Source organism: Hippichthys cyanospilos, chromosome 6 (genome assembly GCF_059441005.1).
Source record: "Hippichthys cyanospilos isolate Australia breed blue-spotted pipefish chromosome 6, RoL_Hcya_1.0, whole genome shotgun sequence".
In the NCBI taxonomy this organism is placed as follows: domain Eukaryota; kingdom Metazoa; phylum Chordata; class Actinopteri; order Syngnathiformes; family Syngnathidae; genus Hippichthys; species Hippichthys cyanospilos.
In genome coordinates this window covers 12,225,912-12,244,791 of record NC_142374.1, presented here as the reverse complement: position 1 = coordinate 12,244,791, position 18,880 = coordinate 12,225,912, and the positions used below count along the sequence as shown (strand labels likewise).

The following is an 18,880-nucleotide window of genomic DNA, read 5'->3' as shown; positions in this document are numbered from 1 at the left end:
GCACATTGTCACCAACTGCTGACCAGTCCGCCATGTCATTCATTATAGGAAGAGACTACATACTACAGTTAGTTCACGGATTATAAAGTTAATTCATTGCAGTGAAAGCAATAATGCTTGTGAGTGGTTTCAGGCTGTTAGCTTTTGTGTGCATCATGGGAGTCGTCCTGGTTCCCCACAGGGTCAAATGGACAATAACTTCATATTAAGTTGACTGCTTTTCATTAGATCACATGCAGCAACAGCAATGTGTGGTGTTTATGTTTAAGCTGTTGTTTATTGTCTCTTTTATGGCATTGTTATTGCATTTGGATAAATCCCGTCTCAATCACAGGTTAGGTTTGGAATAAAACAGGTCCAAACATGATCAAATTGTTTTAACAATTAAAATGTACACGACAAGAATCATTGTTTCTGTCAAAATGGCTGTTTGAGAGCCAGGCATTCAAACATTTTCAGGGTTTGAGCTAGTGATGAGACAAACAACAAAAAAAGACTAATGCCTCTCCCATCAGCCAAAATTGTACTCAAAGAGCATGCAAATAGTTCTGGGATCTCTCTTTGCAATGAGTCTATTTCTCCATCGAATTCAGTCTCTTTAAAGCAAGGTAAATTACAAACACAAGGGCATCGCTCCACTGTCGTTTTTTCAAAAAACTTTAACATGCGAGCTCGAGAACCTCTCACCAAATCAGACCGGCAGTATATTGTTAGATTTAGCGGAAACTTTTTGAAATGCCTTGGATGTAATAACGTCATTTAATAATGTAATGGTTTTTCATCATTTTTCTTAAGTCATTTCATGCAGCATTTTCTAATGATGATGTACCACTTAAAGTATGTCAGTGACAAATTAACTCTCTGTGCCCGAGTGACAAGTTCATATTATGCTGTATAAAGTGGGATGAAAATAAAATTTAATATGATCAATGTTATTTTTGTAGATAATAAAAAGAGCAATGTGAGTTTGCATGTTCTCCCTATGGCCACATGGATTCTCTCCTGGTCCTCCGGCTTCCTCCCACATTCCCAAAACATGCATAATAGGTGTATTGGACACACTAACTTAAGGGTGTCCAAATCAGGTTGTGAAGGGCACGTATCCTGCATGGTTTCCAAGTTTCTGGAGAGCAAACCAGCGACCCTGGTGAGAATAAGCAGCAATGGAAAATAGAATGATTGATGGATTTTTTTGCTGTACAGCCAGCTCATTCTAGCTCATAAACCTGTTTGATCACATTCCTCTCAATCATTCCAATCCCCACCTGGTGAACATACCTTCCAATCCTTCCATTCAACACCAAATGCAGTCTAATACCCGCCCAGTATAAAAGTTTGTCTCTTCCTACCAGTCCCTGCCAGATCGTCTTGTCACCTATGCCAAACCATCTAGCGTCTACTCCTGCCTCACCTGCCTGTGTTTCAACTGTGCCTGTACCTGACTATCCACCAGTCTTGCTCTGGCTGCCTGTGCCTCAATCCTGCCTATCTTCAACTAGCCGCGCATCTGCCATCTTACGTTTCCAGTCCGTGCCTGTCACCGACCCACCGACCCACCAAACGCCAGCTGCTCCGGAAAGGAGACCTGTCCCACCTGCATGACTACGCTTCCACCTGTCCTCAAATGGACAGTCAGCCAAGACTCGATTCTGTCTTCCTGTCTCCTGCCTCTTGTGCCTCCGAGTACAAGCTAGCCAGCTCCTTCTTTTCTGTATACTAATAAATAAATAAATAAATAAATTTTTATTTTTTGATTCACGAAGACCCTTTTGTCAGAGCCTGTCACATATAGGGAGCTATGCCTTTAAGAGTAGCAGGAAACCGGATTCAAATGTTAATGGCCCCGCCTCATCCATACGTCATCCCGGAAGTACTATTCCAACAACAACATCAAACTAGGCAACGGTTAACAACATGGGGGGTATGCTGAGCACTCCAAGAAGCAAGTGTAGTCTGTGCGCCGAGCAAAAGCAGGACTGCGTTACACTCAAATGTAATCACTGCTTCTGCCAACAATGCCTCGGGGACCTGTGGAGTGTTGAACCGGACGGGCCGTTCCGATGTCCGGAGTGGAAGTGTAGCACAAGCTACAAAACGATCCCAATTGACTCCATCAAGTTATGGCCGCCCAACAACGTCAGTCGGCAGCTTTCGACCCCCGGAAGACCAGGTGACCTTTGAAGAAATAAAACTAACCTCGAACGGTTGCGCTTCAAATAATCAGACGAATCATTTTAAATTCGTACATTTTTGAATTGAAAGAATTTCATGGGCCTCTTCAAAGAGCATTTATTTTCATGTGACTTGCGAAGCATACTTGGATATAAAAGCTTACCAAACTAATTTGTCTGCATCTATTGATTTGCTTATTTACTTTGATCAAACTCTCAACTCGTTTTTAATGTGGAGTACTACGAACTAGTGCTGAGGAATGCATAATCTGGATGTTTTTATTATAGCAAAGCATTTCAGGGGCAACATTAAAGCAGCATAAATCTGTTTTTATGAGTAAAGAACTTCAAAGACAACATTAAAGCAGTTTAATCCACGCGCTATTTTGTTTTCAAACAAAAGTTTCACTGTGTAACCGTAACGGGTTCGGACTGAACACGTACAATTTTGTTCCGATCCTTTATGCAGTCTCATCTAATAACCGCGCGCTTGTGTTTGTGTGTGTGTCTATTACGCTAATTGAAAAGCTGTGAATTGAATGAATGGGCAGAAAAAAAACTGTATTTGAAGCATCAAAAAGTGTCCTTAATAAATTGTCAATCCACTTTTTTGTCCACAACATATGGCAATTGGAATAATGTTTTAATTGATACACAGTGTTTAAGCAGATTTCCAACTGTGGGAAATTGACCTAATTTAAAAAAAAAAAAAAATACCACAGCTGCCAACCAATTACTAACCAAACTTTGGCTGATAATTGCTCAAGAGTAGAATTGTAAGCTGAATGTGGTTTTCAAATATAATCACATCTGCCTCACAGTACAGATTCCCGAGTTCAATTCCAGCTCACTCCGGCCTTCCTTGTGTAAAGTTAGCATGTTCTCCACGGATCTGCGTGGATTCTCTCCTGACACTCCGGCTTCCTTCCACGTACCAAAACTGTGAATGGCAGGTGTATTGGACACTCTTAAATATTCCTTGGTGTGTTGTTGTTTGTGGCTGGCATCCAGTTCATGATTTCCCCTGCCTACTGATACGCACCAGCAAACCAGCGACCCTAGTGAGGATAAGTGGCTACAGAAAATGAATGGATGTGTAAAAATAAATATTAAAAAATATATATATCTGCCCATCCATGCCACCTAACTTGAACTGACATTCACACCTAACAAAATAGAAAGTCATGTTCGCCACCTCGCGCTTCACTATTTGAGGCTTCAGTACTTTTTTTTTTTTTTTTTGAAAGACTGTCGCTTTACCATCATGTTACAGCTGCGAGGAAAAAAATGACAGCACAGGCTAAGCCTGGCCCTTTAAGAACTTGGATTGTGGGTAATGGATGGTGGTGGTGGTGGGGTGCTTTGAGTTGCACTGTGTGTTGTGAGTTAAGAGTTTGTACCCAAAAAGACACATTCAACGTTATTGTTATAATCTTAATTATAAATGAATAATTAATAAGATTATTAAATAAATCCTTATTTATTAAACCCTTATTAATTCAAAATTAAGAGGTCACTGGGCATGGGAAGGAAAGGTCCTACTTAGAGGAATTCACTTTTCGTGGGAGTTTTCCGACCGCCATTATCATAGAACAATGAGGGAACACTCTATTTCAAATGAAATTTCAAATGCCCAGTTTTACGGTTTGAAATTTGGTGAAAGTTTGACTCTTATCTCTTGTTGACTTTCTGTTATTTCCAGGCACGTCCCCTAGAGATCCCAATACCCCGTTTGTCTCACCACTGAAAAAACGCTCAATGGTCAGCCAACTCCTCGGAAAGAGAAAGGCCAGCACCCCAGCCCCAGAGCAGCTAGATACAAAGCGGCCATCTATAAGTGAACGATCATCTGTCAAAAAGACTCTCTTAAATTCCCTGTCCAACTCAGCAGAGGACCTCCCTGGCGGTGAGGCAAGTGGGAACGGGCTGACTTCCGAGTGTGTCGACTACACGCCCTCCTCCTCAGAGGATGATGGAGCGTCACAAGTATGCTTACAGCAACTTAGTCCATCTGAAATGGTTGAAGCAGATAACTCAGACAGCTCCACTGAATCAGTTTCATTTGGTGTCCCTCTTCTCGCGGCATCCCAGCAAGGCAGGCAAGTGTCTAGTGACCCCGATGTCCCTTGTCAATCATTTGCTGCGTCCACCACTTCAATTCTTTCCCTGTCTCCTGTGCAAAATGTCAGCAAGTCACCGGTAATGCACCCTAAGCATGCCGCTGTCGCATCAGGACCCATGACCCATGCCCCCTTCTGGTTTGACGAGCTATTTGACGAGCCTGAGAAGAAAAAAAACGCTCCAGTGCCATGCCATTATTGTCCTCAAACAATGTTAAAAGAGTCGGCGGTGAAGACGTGTCTGGTGTGCGGTGCCTCCATGTGTGCCGAGCATCTGCGTCCCCACAAGGAGTCGCCTGTGTTCCAAGGTCACACACTGGTTCCACCCACAGAGGACGTTTCTGTGTGGAGGTGCCAGGAGCACCAGGAGATCAACCGCATCTACTGCCGGCAGTGCGCCGTGTGCTTGTGCACGGTGTGCACCGTCATCGGTTCCCACCGCGGCCACGTCTGCATCAGCATCAGGGAGGCAGAGCAAGAGCTCAGGGTAAGCCTGTACTAGAGGTTAACAAATAATTCAAATTGCCCTTACGGTGTAGTTGAACACAATTGTTAAATTGCAAAAGATGTGATTTGTTTGCTCGGTTTTTAGGCAACTGGTTCAGCCTTAGTTGTAAGTGTAGGAAGAGAAGGAAGAAATGTGGCCCAATTTCTGCATGAACGTGTTTGTGTTGATACAGGGTAATCTGAAAGGGGAGGTCAAGCAGCTCCAAAGGGTGGAACAGCAAGTTAAAAACCAAGTGAATGATTTTACTCAGAAAGAAGAAGCATTCAGAGTAAGACCTCTCACGTGCATGTTTTTCTTTGCCGCAGCACAATAGAGCATTATCCTTTTCCATCTAAGCCACTTCACCTATCAACCTGCCTTTGGGTTTCATTTGAGCATTCTTGCCTGGCTGGTACCATTCATCCTTCTTTCTATATACAGTTCCATAATTCAGTGCAATTTTCAAATTCTTAATCTCCACATTAATGTCTCAGAGCATCAAACAATTCGTTAGAGCCCATTTCTTTCAGGGGATTTTAAACGAAGCACGAGCTGGCGTGCGTCAGCAGTACACGACCATCAGGGAGGCCTTGCAGCTGGAGGAGCAACTGGCGCTCAATTCTTTGGAGCAGGAGGAGTACAGAGTGGTAGGGAGTCTGCAGGACAAGTTAAGCCACCTTAACAACTCCTTGCGGTCCATTCAGGAAGGCCTTTACAGTTTGGAGATGTTGGTTGATGCTAAGGGAGAAAATCTCATCAGGGACCAAGCCTTCATTATGGTGAGCACATATGGTTGGAAAATGATATACAGTACTGCACTTGTATAACTGAGACCCAAATATAATACAATGTTCTATTCCTTTCATCGCAGGAATATAGGAAAGTCCCCCAACTGTAAGTCAATCACCTCTACCTTATTATGAAGGCAAATACAGGCATTCAATTAAGTTGTCTTTAGTTGTGATTGGGTGCGTGAATGGTTGTTCTTTCATTGTGTGCCCTGCAATTGGGTTAGGTTTAGACAGCTGGGATACATACGCACCATAAACCAGCCATAAGCCGCATCACTAAATAAGCCGCAGCAGAAAAATTGAGGACAAAAGCCGCACTGGACTATAAGCAGGGGGTCATAACGTTAAGAACACATTTATTTGCAAGTTTTTTGAATTTTATTTGTATTATTTTTTATAAATATTGATTCATTTATTTAAGCAATGAAATAAATGAAACTCAACTCAAATGTTAGCCTTGGCAATATCGCTGCAGCTGCTTCTGCTGCTGCTTCTGCTGCTGATGTTCAGTTCAAATAATGGCACAGTGTTTGTGAGCTGCCTCCCTATTGCAATAGGATGAATATTGGCAAAATGTCTGCTACTTACCATTGTTATTCTAGGCCGTTCATATTTAACAAATCACTTAAGATGTTCAAAGTCATTACATTTGTTAGCCCAGTTAAGTATTGTTCAGAATATCGTCTGTTATGTTGTCTTTGCTCAGCAACATCGAAACCGTACATGAGTTGGAGGCTCCAGAAGAAGCAAATGAAGCTTGGCTCAAATGTCTGAAGCGGTGGACCGAGAAACGTCTGGACATGGTGGTAATCTCGGAGCTGAGCGAGGACCGGGAGCTCTACGTTGTGTTCTGTGAGACTTGGTCGCCTTCCATTATTTTCCTGTATGATCAAGAATTATTTTTTAAATCCTGCAGATTTATTTATTATGAAAAGGGTTTGAGTAAGCCATTTTAATCGCCCACAAGCCTCTATTAAAAAAAACTGCATATTTTTACAAATTGAGTATGCAACTTTAAATGATTTCCCCTGAGTAAAAGCTAAAACATTTACTGTATTTTCGGGACCGTAAGAGGCACCGGTATATAAGCCGCAGCAGCAGAAATTAAAAAAAAAAAAAAAAAGGTCATTGGCAAGCCACACCAGACTACCAGACTACTAAGACGCAGTTCGTAGCATCAGATATTTATGCAGAAAATCGGTATATGGAAGTTTTATTTTATTTTTTACTTTTAAAACTTTTTTTAATTGCCTACTTTCAGAAACATCCTATCTTCAACTAACTGAACATGTCTGCATGAGTAGCACCAAGATATTTATCGAAAATGGATGGATAGATGGAAATTTTCAACATAACCCTGACAGAATACTGCAGAGTGGAAAAGCAGTTCAATCGCAATATCAGTACTTCTATAGCATTTTCTTCCGTCCCTCTTTGTTTCATTCAATGATTATTTTAGTTAACATATAAACACATTGCGCATAATTCATATATCTAATCATACATATACGTATACAATCTTATATAATGTTTATGAAGTTTACAGGTTTAAGTCTACAGACATTTATAGAAGATCTAATTCAACATATACTGTCGATAATTTCCGTATTTTTAATACTATATTTTTGAAACTCTTTTTGAACACCTTTATTCAGTTCTGTTTCATAGTTGACACATTGAGCAGTTAGACACATTTGCTTGACCGGTGGATTGTCTCTTGGTAACCAGCAAACACTGGACTATAAGATCCAGTGACCCCAGTGTCTCATATTCTGAAAAAAAAAGGTGTGGTTTATATAGTCTGAAAAATTCGGTAGTTTTTATTTGAATGCGGTCTCATTGAGGACTACAGGGATTCAAAAGTTTTATTGTCATACGCATAGTAATATTACACAATGAAATTCTTATTCTTTTCACTTCCCCAAGCAGCCTACATTCCATAATCGAGCAAATAATAAAGGAGGCAATTTAAAAAAAAAACAGGAATAGAGTAATAAGGGCAGTAATAAGGAACCACTCATAAATGAATAGACTTACATTCTGAGCATTTTATGGAGTAGATGGCGCGGAAGAAACTGCACATATGAGGATGATAGTACAAAATATTCTGTATTCAGCAGCTTTCCTGCACTGTACAGGGTTGTAAGGTGCATGTGTGCATGCGGTAAAGTGTCCTCCGCAGTACCCTGGTGTGGTAAATGTCCTGCAGCGAGGGGAAGGCTGCTCCACAGATGCGCCGTGAGGTCTTGATCACACGCTGGAGAGCCTTTCCTGTCTTGTGCTGTACAGTTGCCGTACCAGACTGTGATTGAAGAAGAGAGGACACTTTGGATTGTACCTCTGTAGAAGTTGTTGAGAATCTTTGCTGGCATGCCAAATTTCTTCAGTCTCCTCACAAAGTCTCTGTTGGGACTTCTTGATGATCGGTCGTTGTGGGGACCAGTTGAGATCCTAGCTGATGTAGGTGCCGAGGAATTTCAAGGTTTTCATCCTCTCCACCTCTGTCCCATTGATGGACTACCGGTGGTTTATGCGGCTCCATCTGCCGCCTTGGGTCGATGATCAGTTCTTTGACGTTGTCTGTGTTGAGGTGTAGGTTGTTGCTGCGACACCAGGCCACATGGTCTGCCATCTCTTTCCTATATGCTGTCTCGACCCCACCAGTGATCAACCCGATGACTGTAGTGTCATCTGCATACTTAATTTTGCTGGTGTTGTTTTGAGAGGCGACACAGTCATAGGTGAAGAGTGTGTAAGGCAGGGGGCTCAACACTCAAACCTGGGGTGTCCCTGTGCTTACAGTTCTGATGCCGGATGTGCGGTTGTGGTCTCTGACTAATTGGGGTCTGCCTGTGAGAAAGTTCAGCACCCAGTTGCAGAGGCGGGGTGCCAGGCCAAGTGTGAGGAGTTGATCTGTCAGTTTGTCAGAGATGACTGTGTTGAATGCTGAGCAGCAATCGACGAAGAACATTCTTACATGTCTTCCTCTCTAAGTGCGAGAGTGTTTGCTGTTGAGAAGCTGAAAATGTTACTGACAATTTTAATTAAGGAAAAAAAATCCCAGCTTCCTTAATTGTCAACCACTCAACGCACCTCACATATAAGGATAATCTAATAAGAAATAAGATTTCTGGGGCAATCCCAGCTTCCTCAATTGTCAACCACTCAACGCACCTCACATATAAGGATAATCTAATAAGAAATACGATTTCTGGGGCATTTGATGTCCTTAGCTCAAGAAGGAAAACAAAAACAGTCTCGCATATTGTCTTTATATGCGAGTCGGGGTTTTCAGTATGGTAAGTTTAGTAAACAGTCCTAACCCTAATTCCAGTCAGGCTATGCAACTAAAGTCCTCCAGCTGTTAGCCCCTCCCGCTCAAGGATTTTTTTCTCTTTCCTGCACAGATGGCTCAGTCCTTACACTCGATGCCAATACAGCCCACCCCAAGCTGCTACTGTCCGATAACAACAGGAGGGTGATGTACACAGAGGCCCAGCAGGCCTTCGCCGAGCAAGATGCTCGCTTCAGTTCCTTTCCGCAGGTGCTGGCCAAGAGTCGTTTTCAAGGCGGTCGCAAGTACTGGGAGGTGGACGTGTCAGTGGACAAAGGCTGCTGGATGGTGGGAGTGTGTGAGGCACGCATGGAGAGAAAAGGTCAAAGAGACAGCTCCTGTCTGGGCTTCAACGCGTTCTCGTGGTGCCTGGCGTGTGACAAGAGGAAGCTGGTGGCGATGCACGACAAGACTTCGACGCCCGTGACCGCAGACAGGCTGCAGCGGTTAGGCGTGTTGCTCGACTATGAAGGGGGGATGTTGACATTCTTTAATGTGACACCAGGGGGCAGTCTTGTTTCAATGCATTTGTACAAGCACAAGTTCACTGAGCCTTTGTACCCAGCCTTTTCTGTGTCCAAAACCTATCTGGCTATCTGCGACCTATTTGAGCCCTAATTCACATCTGTAAAAATCATTTTTACGCTATGAAGAATCTATAGAGCCCTAAAAATCTAAAGAGTTTTTTTTTTTTTAAGAGTTTTAAAAAAACTGTGATTTTTACCAATTTTATCAATTGTCTTAATTAGAATTATTTGCTAATAATTCCCACATTCCAGAGAGGGAGGGGGGGTCTTTTTTGTGAAAGTTTTACATGGAAAGTTTGTCTTTGATATTTTTTTTTAGGTTTAATATTGAATGCATTTCAATAGCCGTAAGTTATACATAAACATTTCAATATACACTGGCTAACCAAGTCCCTATCTTACTGGACGAGCAGGTGTCCACTACATTGTGGTAATGGCACAATTTAGCTTCTTTACATTTAGTATCATCCTAAACATGTTTTGTGGGGCAGAGATGTTGTAATAATGAAATAATGTCATTATGTGAAAATTATTTCTTCCTACAGAATAAAGACAATGTTCAACCTTCACCTTCGTTTATTCTTGAAGGGTTATTCACAAGTTACAACTCCCATCCTCACCATGGGAGATTGGCTGATGATAAACACACCCCGCTGTATATGACTGAGTAGAAGCTCGTGTCTTTATTCAGCACTGACTCATAAAAGAACCTCTCCAGTATGGAAAAGCTACAGAAACGGTGGGTATATATGCATACAAATGCAAACCCATCTAACTAGAGTCAAACCATTTTTTAAACGGTTTCCACCATTTACTCTAAATCAGAATAGAACAGGGTCAGGGAGAGGCAGGCAAAGATTTGTGTCATTCATTTAGTCCTGTAATGTGTTTCATTAATTTCCCTTTTTAGGAAATGAATGTTTAAAATTAAATGTAAAAAAAAAAAAAGAAAACTTGCACATATGTCTATTTCCACTGGGTTTTCTTCTCTACTAGAGCTGCTGTTAAGATCTAGTTTTCAATGGGAACCCCCAGGTTTATTTTATTGCATCTTTGTCATCACGATCTACGGTCTGGTCTCTTCGTTGTCGAGAGGGAATGCTGAGAGCAAATGCCATGGACCAGGGGGCGTGCACAGTCTCGACACACGGGGTCGTCATGCCTTGTGGCTTCATCTTGGGTTGTCATGGCAACAGTTGGTGAGCTCAGGTGAGCGGGGAGCCTTACGTGTGAGTCACCTGGCAGGCTTCGCTTGTCACAGCTGCCGGCAATGTGAGACGAGGTTCGCAACAGGTCTTTTTTGTTTGTTTTTTGCCCATTTCTCACCCCCTTTGGCTTGGCCTCTGGGCAAAACGTGTTTCCTGCAATGAAGCTGCGGTTACTCCAAACTTGATGTTTGTGCTATGCCAAATTTTAGTGGCAATGCTCAAATATCGGATGCCACTGTGTAACTGAATAATACAGTGACACAAGGATGTCCAAACTTTTTCCACTAAGAGTCACATAGGCTACAGATGATATGAACAGGAGTCGGTGTGTGTTAAGCATACTCAAATCAATCCAATAAACTACTAGGTAAAGTTATGGTTGCCAGATAAATATAAAGCCACTTCTCTTATCGATGCCAAATACAAAAAGATCATAATTGACTTTAAAGCAGCCACAGCAACCCCCCTGTCCAGTTGCTTGCTATCATGTTGGAATTAAAGAAAATAAAAATAGTGAGTACATACTTTACCATTCTCTATGTGACATGTGTGCACTCACAGCAGAGTGTGAGGCGCTTGAAACTGGTCGCGTCGACCATTTTTTGTCATTTTCTTCCACATCATTTTCGCAGTATTTTAGCCAAGGGATGGCACACTCCTGATAGTGTGATAACTAAATAGCAGAGCCATTTAAAACTTTGACATGTTGTCATCATCTTGGTGAAATTTCAGCTCCTTAGAGTCTTTTTTCAATGCTTTCCCTTTAAGTAAAATGCCTTTAATGTAAAGATCAAAGGATTGACTAAATTACCGCACAAGGGTCAAAGTAGTGATGCCAGCTGAATATCAGGGGAAAGGTGTCTTTTTGGGGTGGAGGCATGCATGTCATTGTTACACCGGATAACTTGTGAAATGAATGAAGGTGCTGGAGTTCTGTTTCACTGAACCCCGTTTTAGCCACACAACCCAAAACTGAAATGGGGAAGAACAACCCTTAAATGCCACAATTTAGTGTGACAGTTCTTGAGTCTTGGACATTTAGTAAATTGTCTTCAAGCATTTAATGTACATATAAATATCTTTTTTTTAATGCATATGTAAGGTCGTTGAGTAAGTAAGTAGTGGTACCTAAACTGTGATATGTTTTTTCTTTAATTCAATCAATTATTTTTAAAGCAACTGTGCCACTTAATGTAACATTCAATTGTTACTTTTTAAAATGAATAAAAGTGTTAAGTATAGAACAGTACACCCAATTTAATTTATTCCGATATAGGTTGAGTTCAATTTTATGAATAGAACCTGCAGTGAGCCAAATAAAAACGTGCAATTATAAGCCTGTGATTGACATCAGCATTTATTTCAACACCCCTGCATAAGCGCATTGACCTGTCAACACATGTGACACTCTGTTTTAACACACATGGGTTTTTTTTATCGTAGTGGGGAAATTTCACTGACACACAAACACACATCCTCCTTGCAGCATCTATAAGCATGGATAGCTCCATAAAAGACGCTTATTCTTACTATAAGTGCTCTCTGCTTCTGTCTGCAAAGTTATGCAAAATTTTTCAGAGCGGTTTTCGGTCATCTTCAGACATGCCGTCTGAAATCTGCTGTACTCGACACTTCCTAAAATGACAGACTTGATCTTCGCTGAGCATCTGAGTGTGTGTCTGTGGGGGGGTGGGGTGGCTGATAGTCAAGAGGCGACTCGGAGTCTGCAACTTCGTCAAGGGCATGTTCATCGAACGGATTCTTTCACGCTTGGCAAAGATGAGATGTGATGTATACTCCCCCATTTTACCCGCCTGCTGCCTCTGATAGCTGCTCTGGCCTCAAGGCACATGTCAGCATATGCCTGACTGCAAGACCTTAAATGTCCTACCACATGTGTGTTCTTAAGACAAGAAAGCTTTACACTATTACTGCTTTCTATTAAATGCAACATAACTACTTTGAAAAGAGGCCATGATGATACTCTAATGCTTGGCAAGTCTACCTCAGTGCCTGTGTGGAGTTTAGATTTTCTCCCACTATCTTTTTGACTTCATTTTTACTCAGCATTTGAATTATGAAAGACATTTTAACCCATCCATTTTTTTAAAAAATAGCTGCTTATCTTCAAAAGTGTCACTGGTGCCTTTCAAGTTTTGATTGACACCAAAATTTTAACTCAAATTTCACATTGCAATCATTAGACATTGAAAGCGACACACACACACTTAGCAATATGAAAACAAGCAAACTTTGGCAAATGATGCCTCAGGAATAAGTGTAAGGGAATTAAACGTAGAATTACAATATGTCAGTATCTCAATTTTGATTTTTGAAACATAGGCCTGATTTTGTGAAAATGCAGCACAATTACACTGGGTGGGAAAGGCAGTTACGTTACAGTATTGTGTCAATACATTTCGATCCACTTCACCAGATCAAAAACCATCCTGGAGGGCACCACACTGTTGTAAATGAACAAATGTGTTACCTCTGCACTCATGTCAGACCATCAGTGTTGCCTAGTGCCCGGTCCCTTTTCTGCTATATAAATCACCTTCCTTCTGGACCTCCTTGCAAACATTTCCAAGGTACTATATTTCTGTCGTTTCTAAATGTGAAGGCTAACTAAATGATATTCTGCTGTTGAGGAGGAAAGCTTGTCGGATTTGGATAGTTTTTTAGAAAAACTGAACGTATACCACAAAAGCCATGGATTTACTCAACGTATACCACAAGAAGCCACGGATCTTGAGATCAAGTTTACATTTCATTTTCCTTCTAATGACGATGAGATTTGACGTATACCCATTGAAACGATCTCCTCAAAGCTTTTCACCTCCCACTCGATGCTTTCCTTGGAGCCATTTTGAATCCTCACAGTTATCTGTTTTCCTCTCACGCACCTTCCTTTGTCTCCACTGAGATTTTCCGACGTGACTAATTTACACTGTTCGGATTCAAGCTGGTAGAGAAATGTGAATAATGTCTTGTGGGTCCCTTTATAGCTCACCGGTCACAGCTGAATACACTCTGCACCCATTTTCCTTCGAAGCTGCCAATCATTTACATGTTTGTTTCACTTGAGTATGACTATAAAAGCCCGAGTAGAACATTTCACTAATGCAACGACATGTTGACATAAAAAGAAGTTTCGAAGTTAAAGCTGATATTCTAAGTGTGTAGGCAGCGTATTAGCCATTAAAGTGCTGGAACAGTACATTAGCGGCTGTGTTAAAATAATACACTTCACATGGCACTTCTCATGCTAAACAGCCAAGTACAAAGTGAAGCTCCATTAATTCCATTATCATTGAGAGAGTACGTAACAAGAGCAAGTAGAGATGTCATCTTTGACCGAGAGAGTTGGACATGACACTGGGGTCACTGGAAACTAGGGGTTGACGTAGCTGATTTTTTGTGCAGCTGGTGTGGGTTCAATTCCCTCTCACTGTATGACTGACAGCCGATCAGTAGAGCTGTAGGCTGTCTTAATGGACAGGCGAACGGACGGACTACAGCATACTGGTTTTACGCAGAATGTTTTAATTTAATTGTTTATGTTCAGACAATATAACGAAGACACATCTTTGAGTAGCACTGAGATGTAATATCATTGAGAAAATGTATAAACACATTCTTACTAGGGGGTGTGCAAACAAATACATACATTCACATAAGAATCAGTATTCTTAGTTGCTATTATTTAAATTAATTTTAAAATGTCCCAAATTTGATATTGTAATGAAAAAGAAAGTGACTGACTTGCTGTCGGCTTCCGTACTACGTCAGAGGCCCGCTTGGTCATGCACGCAGCCCATTCTGGAAAGTCAAGCTTGGATGCAAATTTCATCCTTAGCCGATACTCTCAATTTAGTGTAATCTCAGTTGAATCAGTTTGTTTTAGTATCTTGTTTGTTATAAATGTTCTGAGAAATATTACTATAGTATTTTTCCTTGTGTAAGTTTTGGTAGCACAATCGCCTGTGAAATGAAGATGTATCCTTTTTCTACTATCTTTTTTATGGCACAGATGCGCTTTTTTGTTTCAACTTATTCTAAACTATAACCATTATATATTTATATTTCAATGATTTTGATGATTCTTTGCACATCTATAGATAGAAACAGTAATCATTTTTAAATTAATCGAATCATTTTGAATCGGAAATCATTTTGAATCGAAAGTCAATTTTGAATCGAATTGGAGACCCAAAACACGAAATTGGATTGAAGAGTGAGAGTCAAAGATTCCCACCTTTTTTTTTTTTTTTTTTTTACCAATGAAATGTGAATGTAGCTCTTGTCCCAGAATTATTGCCAAACACTGTGGCATTTTTGCCGCAAAGACATAAATTAGTCGGAGAAAGCCTCAGATAAGTTACGTGCCTTTGGCGAATGACTACTCAAGATGGCCATGGTTGGCGTTTACTTCTCCCCGCTGCATTGTTCGTCCATTACATGTACTATAAATCCTAGTCAGCGCAAGTATGTGTATTTTGTTCACAAATTGAAAACAATAGTTGAGGGAATAGTTGTACTTATTGACACTATCCTGAATTTGTTACAAGGAAACACTTGTTTTTTCCTTGACTAATGGCCTCATCGGAACTGAATGTTAAATCACGGGACAATTTGTCAAGATAATCTGTTGGCAAAAATAGAGAATTTGACACTTTATGTTCATCTTGTTTACTGAGGACTAAAGTAAATCACAGCCAACCGAGTGACAGAACATTTTACAGTCAACAAGGTTATTCAATGTGAACTAAAGTACAGGTCAGGTTATATTTCTTTTTATCTTGGCTGTCAGGATATCTGTAATTGTTCATTTAAAAGGCTGCAGTCTTCGACCTACCTGGCTGAAAGGAATCATTTCTTAAGAGGACTTCAACTGCAACACAATTAAAACGGAGCCAAAATGGCCTGTTTTTCTTTCCTTTTTTCATATTAGGTAACATTTTACTTCATTCTTCTGCAATTCAGTTGAAGCCTCTTTCCATTTGTTTGAAATGTAAAATAATTGACGCATTTCAGTTATGCATTGCCCTTGGCAATAAATTGCTGCATTGCACAGGATAAATAACGGGCCTGGCTAGATGTTTGGAGCAGTGCAGAAAATGCAAGTTGCGTTGCATCGATAAAGCACTGAGGGGAAGTGTAATAGAAGTCGGCTCTCATCATGGATCCCCAGAGGGCGGTCATATTTTCATGTGGCGCTACTAACATTTCATGAGTGTCAGCGGGTCTCACTCAACCTCCATTTGCAAAAAAAATTAAAATAAAATAAAAAAAATATATATATAAAATTAAATTGAATTTGAATTATTATATATATATATATATATATATATATATATATATATATATATATATATATATATATATATATATATATATATATATATATATATAAAAATTCAAATCGTGACTTTTACAACACAGTGTGCTATCAAATCCCCTTCCCCCTTAAGGCCTCTATAGTAGGGCTTCGGGGACTAGGCCAAGGGTCTGTAGCTCATGGCTCCACAGCCGCAAGTAGCGCTTTCATCCTTCTGTTGTACCTCTCACTGACTTTGGAAACTAGTGAATGCATCATCTAAATTTAGGCCTGGGTAAATTGTTGGTTTTCTGAACGTAATTGCAAATATGAAGATTATGGTGGTCTTGTCACATTAACATAAAATGTTAAATGTCAAATGTCAGTTCCAGTCAAAAGTTAGAAAACTCCTTCAAATTCAATGCTATCATGTTTTGCATGCATTGTAAATCCAGACTATTCAGCAACACACAAGGAATCATTTGCCAAAGTCATAAAAATAATGTAAACCAAAATGTGTTGAATTTGAAATTTTTCACAGTAGGCATTTTTCGCCAAGATGACAGTTTTGTTCATCTTGGTATTTTACTCAGTCGGCTTTATGATGTGGAGTTTGCTTTTTGACGCAGTTCGCAACCGTGCAGTGTCAAGATAGTTTTGAATTTTGAATTTGAGACCAGATGAATTTGAAGGTGTTTCTAAAATTTGACAGGTACTTTAAATATTTTATACAGATGTTATCTTTGAAATTCTATCTTTTAATCAATTATAATAGTCCCTAAGTCTATTCGTCTGATAAACACAATCTACTTGCAGTAAAAGTATGACAATTTAACAATGTATTTTTTGGTTTTCATTTTTGGCCAAGTCGGTTTTTAATTCCACTATTAAGACATTATTTATGCATTATTTATCCTTAGTGGACATCAAATGTTTTGTGGCACCCACTTTTTTTTTCTTTTTTTGGGAGGAGAAAGTCAAAATAACTCTTTGTGTACTAAAGGTTGAGATTAAGCGCATAATGTACCAGTATGTTTCACAAATTAATTAGCAATTTTCTGTTTATTGGTGTGTTTTGAATGGCTCATTTTCAGACTCATTTTCAAAAACTTAACAGAGTTAGTCAATTGAGAATCATTTCTCAGTTATAATATGAATGTGAGACAAAAGAATTAGTTGCTTGTTTAGCTTTACACTTGATAGACGGGCATAAGGCTGAGGACCCAAATGTTTCTTTGGCATGGGTGTTACATGTACTGTACATTTGGTTTCTGTGTTCCATGATGTTCTCTTTACGTTTGATTCAAGCAACCTAAATGATTGCAAATTATTTTTAGCTTTGAATTATCAATCAAACTATTTTCAACTGAGCAATTACGACAAATACTAGCAGTATTTGGCCGTCAAAATAAAGGTATTTCTATGGATTCTAACCCAGCTGATGTGTTAGAACCTGAATTAGTTGTTAACCAACCAATGGGCACATATCGTAGCCCGCACTATTATTATTATTTTTGGTTTTTAGCTGTGAGAGTAAAACATGTTTACCCGGTAATTAAGTTTTTAATGTTTCGTTGATGGTACAGACTTGTGTCACGCTTCACAAGCTGAATTATGCACATTAATTAGCAATCTTTTTGCCGCTCCGTGGGTTTTAATGAACACTCAGTGCAGCAGCAACTCCTGCGTCTCAGGCTTAAAGGTCTGATTTCATCTCGTTGTTAATGAAAGCCTCACAATAAAAATTACCTGTTATAATTGTTCAAACACACCTGTGGAAGCAGTACTTCCAGAGCAGAGCTTTTCCTACACCCTTACTTAATATATGCAAGATATTTCCTTCCTGTAAACAAGATGAATTGTCCTGCAAAAATGATTGAAAGCAGCTCACGTTAGGGGAACAAAAGTCATAAAAATGATTCCGCTTTGCAAGATCATTGTAAATCATGGCCAAAACATTCAGTCCTTGTGATATTTCTGGACCAAAAGATCAACCGCGAGGATTCTCAAACTTGGATAGTTTTAGGTCTGTCTTTTGTTAGTTTTTGGTCATGATTGCTTTGACACTTTTACTCTTTTATCCTTCCTAAAAAAAAACTCTCAGTAGATATTTTGGGCCTTGACTGCATGGGAATCAAACCCGCAGCATTTTCTTCACACAATTTAACGGTTAATATGTCTGAATCCAGAATTGGAAGCCATTTTTCAAACAAGTCACGAACAATGAAATTGAAAAAAAAAAACAGGCTCGTGTTGTGCCAATTAGGCTACCTGTTTTATTTTTCTCATCCTTAAGGTGTCATTTTTCTCATCTGCCTGGTAACAACCCGAAACATTTCCTGAAATGCTTGTTTTTTTTTTTACCTTTACGACGCCCAACCTGTATCTGAAATATGATACAGACTAGCTGGTTACAAAACTGTTCATGTAAAGGGTTTTGCACTAATTCACTCCAGAGACAAACAAACACTTTTTCCCCATATAATTCCAATGCACAGAATTCAATTAGTTATTACTTTTTTACAGCACCTCGTCATTTTCTTTATTCATGTCCAAGAAAAAGTTTATTTCATATCAATTCTTGTTTTTGTTTTTGTTTTACCTAAACTAGTCATTATCTTCATCAACACATTCAAATTTCATTAGCACATGTTTTTAAAAAGGGATGAATGAAATCTCTTACGTACTTTTACGTTAGGCTCTTACGTCAATACAGTGACCCTATAGCAAGTCTACCGTTTACATGCGATGTCTAAAAGCATGCCTTAATGCTGAATTAAAAAGAATTGCGTGTGATTTACTTGTCTTTGTAAGATTTTACAATTTTTTGCTTTTGAAAAAAAGCAAACAAGTGAATTTTAGAGAAGCGCAGGAAGACTATTGGTTCCTGCAGCTGAATGTTGCATTCACTTGACACAGTCA

General features: G+C 39.8%; 1 protein-coding gene across 2 annotated transcripts; it reads left to right on the top strand.

Annotated features, from left to right (window-relative positions):
- Nucleotides 1-1,881: 1,881 nt before the first annotated feature.
- LOC148422219 (tripartite motif-containing protein 14) lies at nucleotides 1,882-9,999 on the top strand. Of its 2 annotated transcripts, XM_088417882.1 has the most exons (8): nucleotides 1,882-2,170; nucleotides 3,874-4,270; nucleotides 4,361-4,778; nucleotides 4,972-5,067; nucleotides 5,309-5,557; nucleotides 5,650-5,672; nucleotides 6,276-6,421; nucleotides 8,977-9,999. In XM_088417882.1, exons 1-8 carry the CDS (start codon nucleotides 1,915-1,917, stop codon nucleotides 9,519-9,521), a joined length of 2,130 nt encoding a protein of 709 aa, XP_088274008.1. In that variant the 5' UTR covers nucleotides 1,882-1,914; the 3' UTR covers nucleotides 9,522-9,999. The 2 variants fall into 2 exon arrangements, with proteins under 2 accessions (XP_088274008.1, XP_088274007.1); XM_088417881.1 differs by having other exon boundaries at nucleotides 3,874-4,778.
- The last annotated feature ends 8,881 nt before the right edge of the window (nucleotides 10,000-18,880 follow it).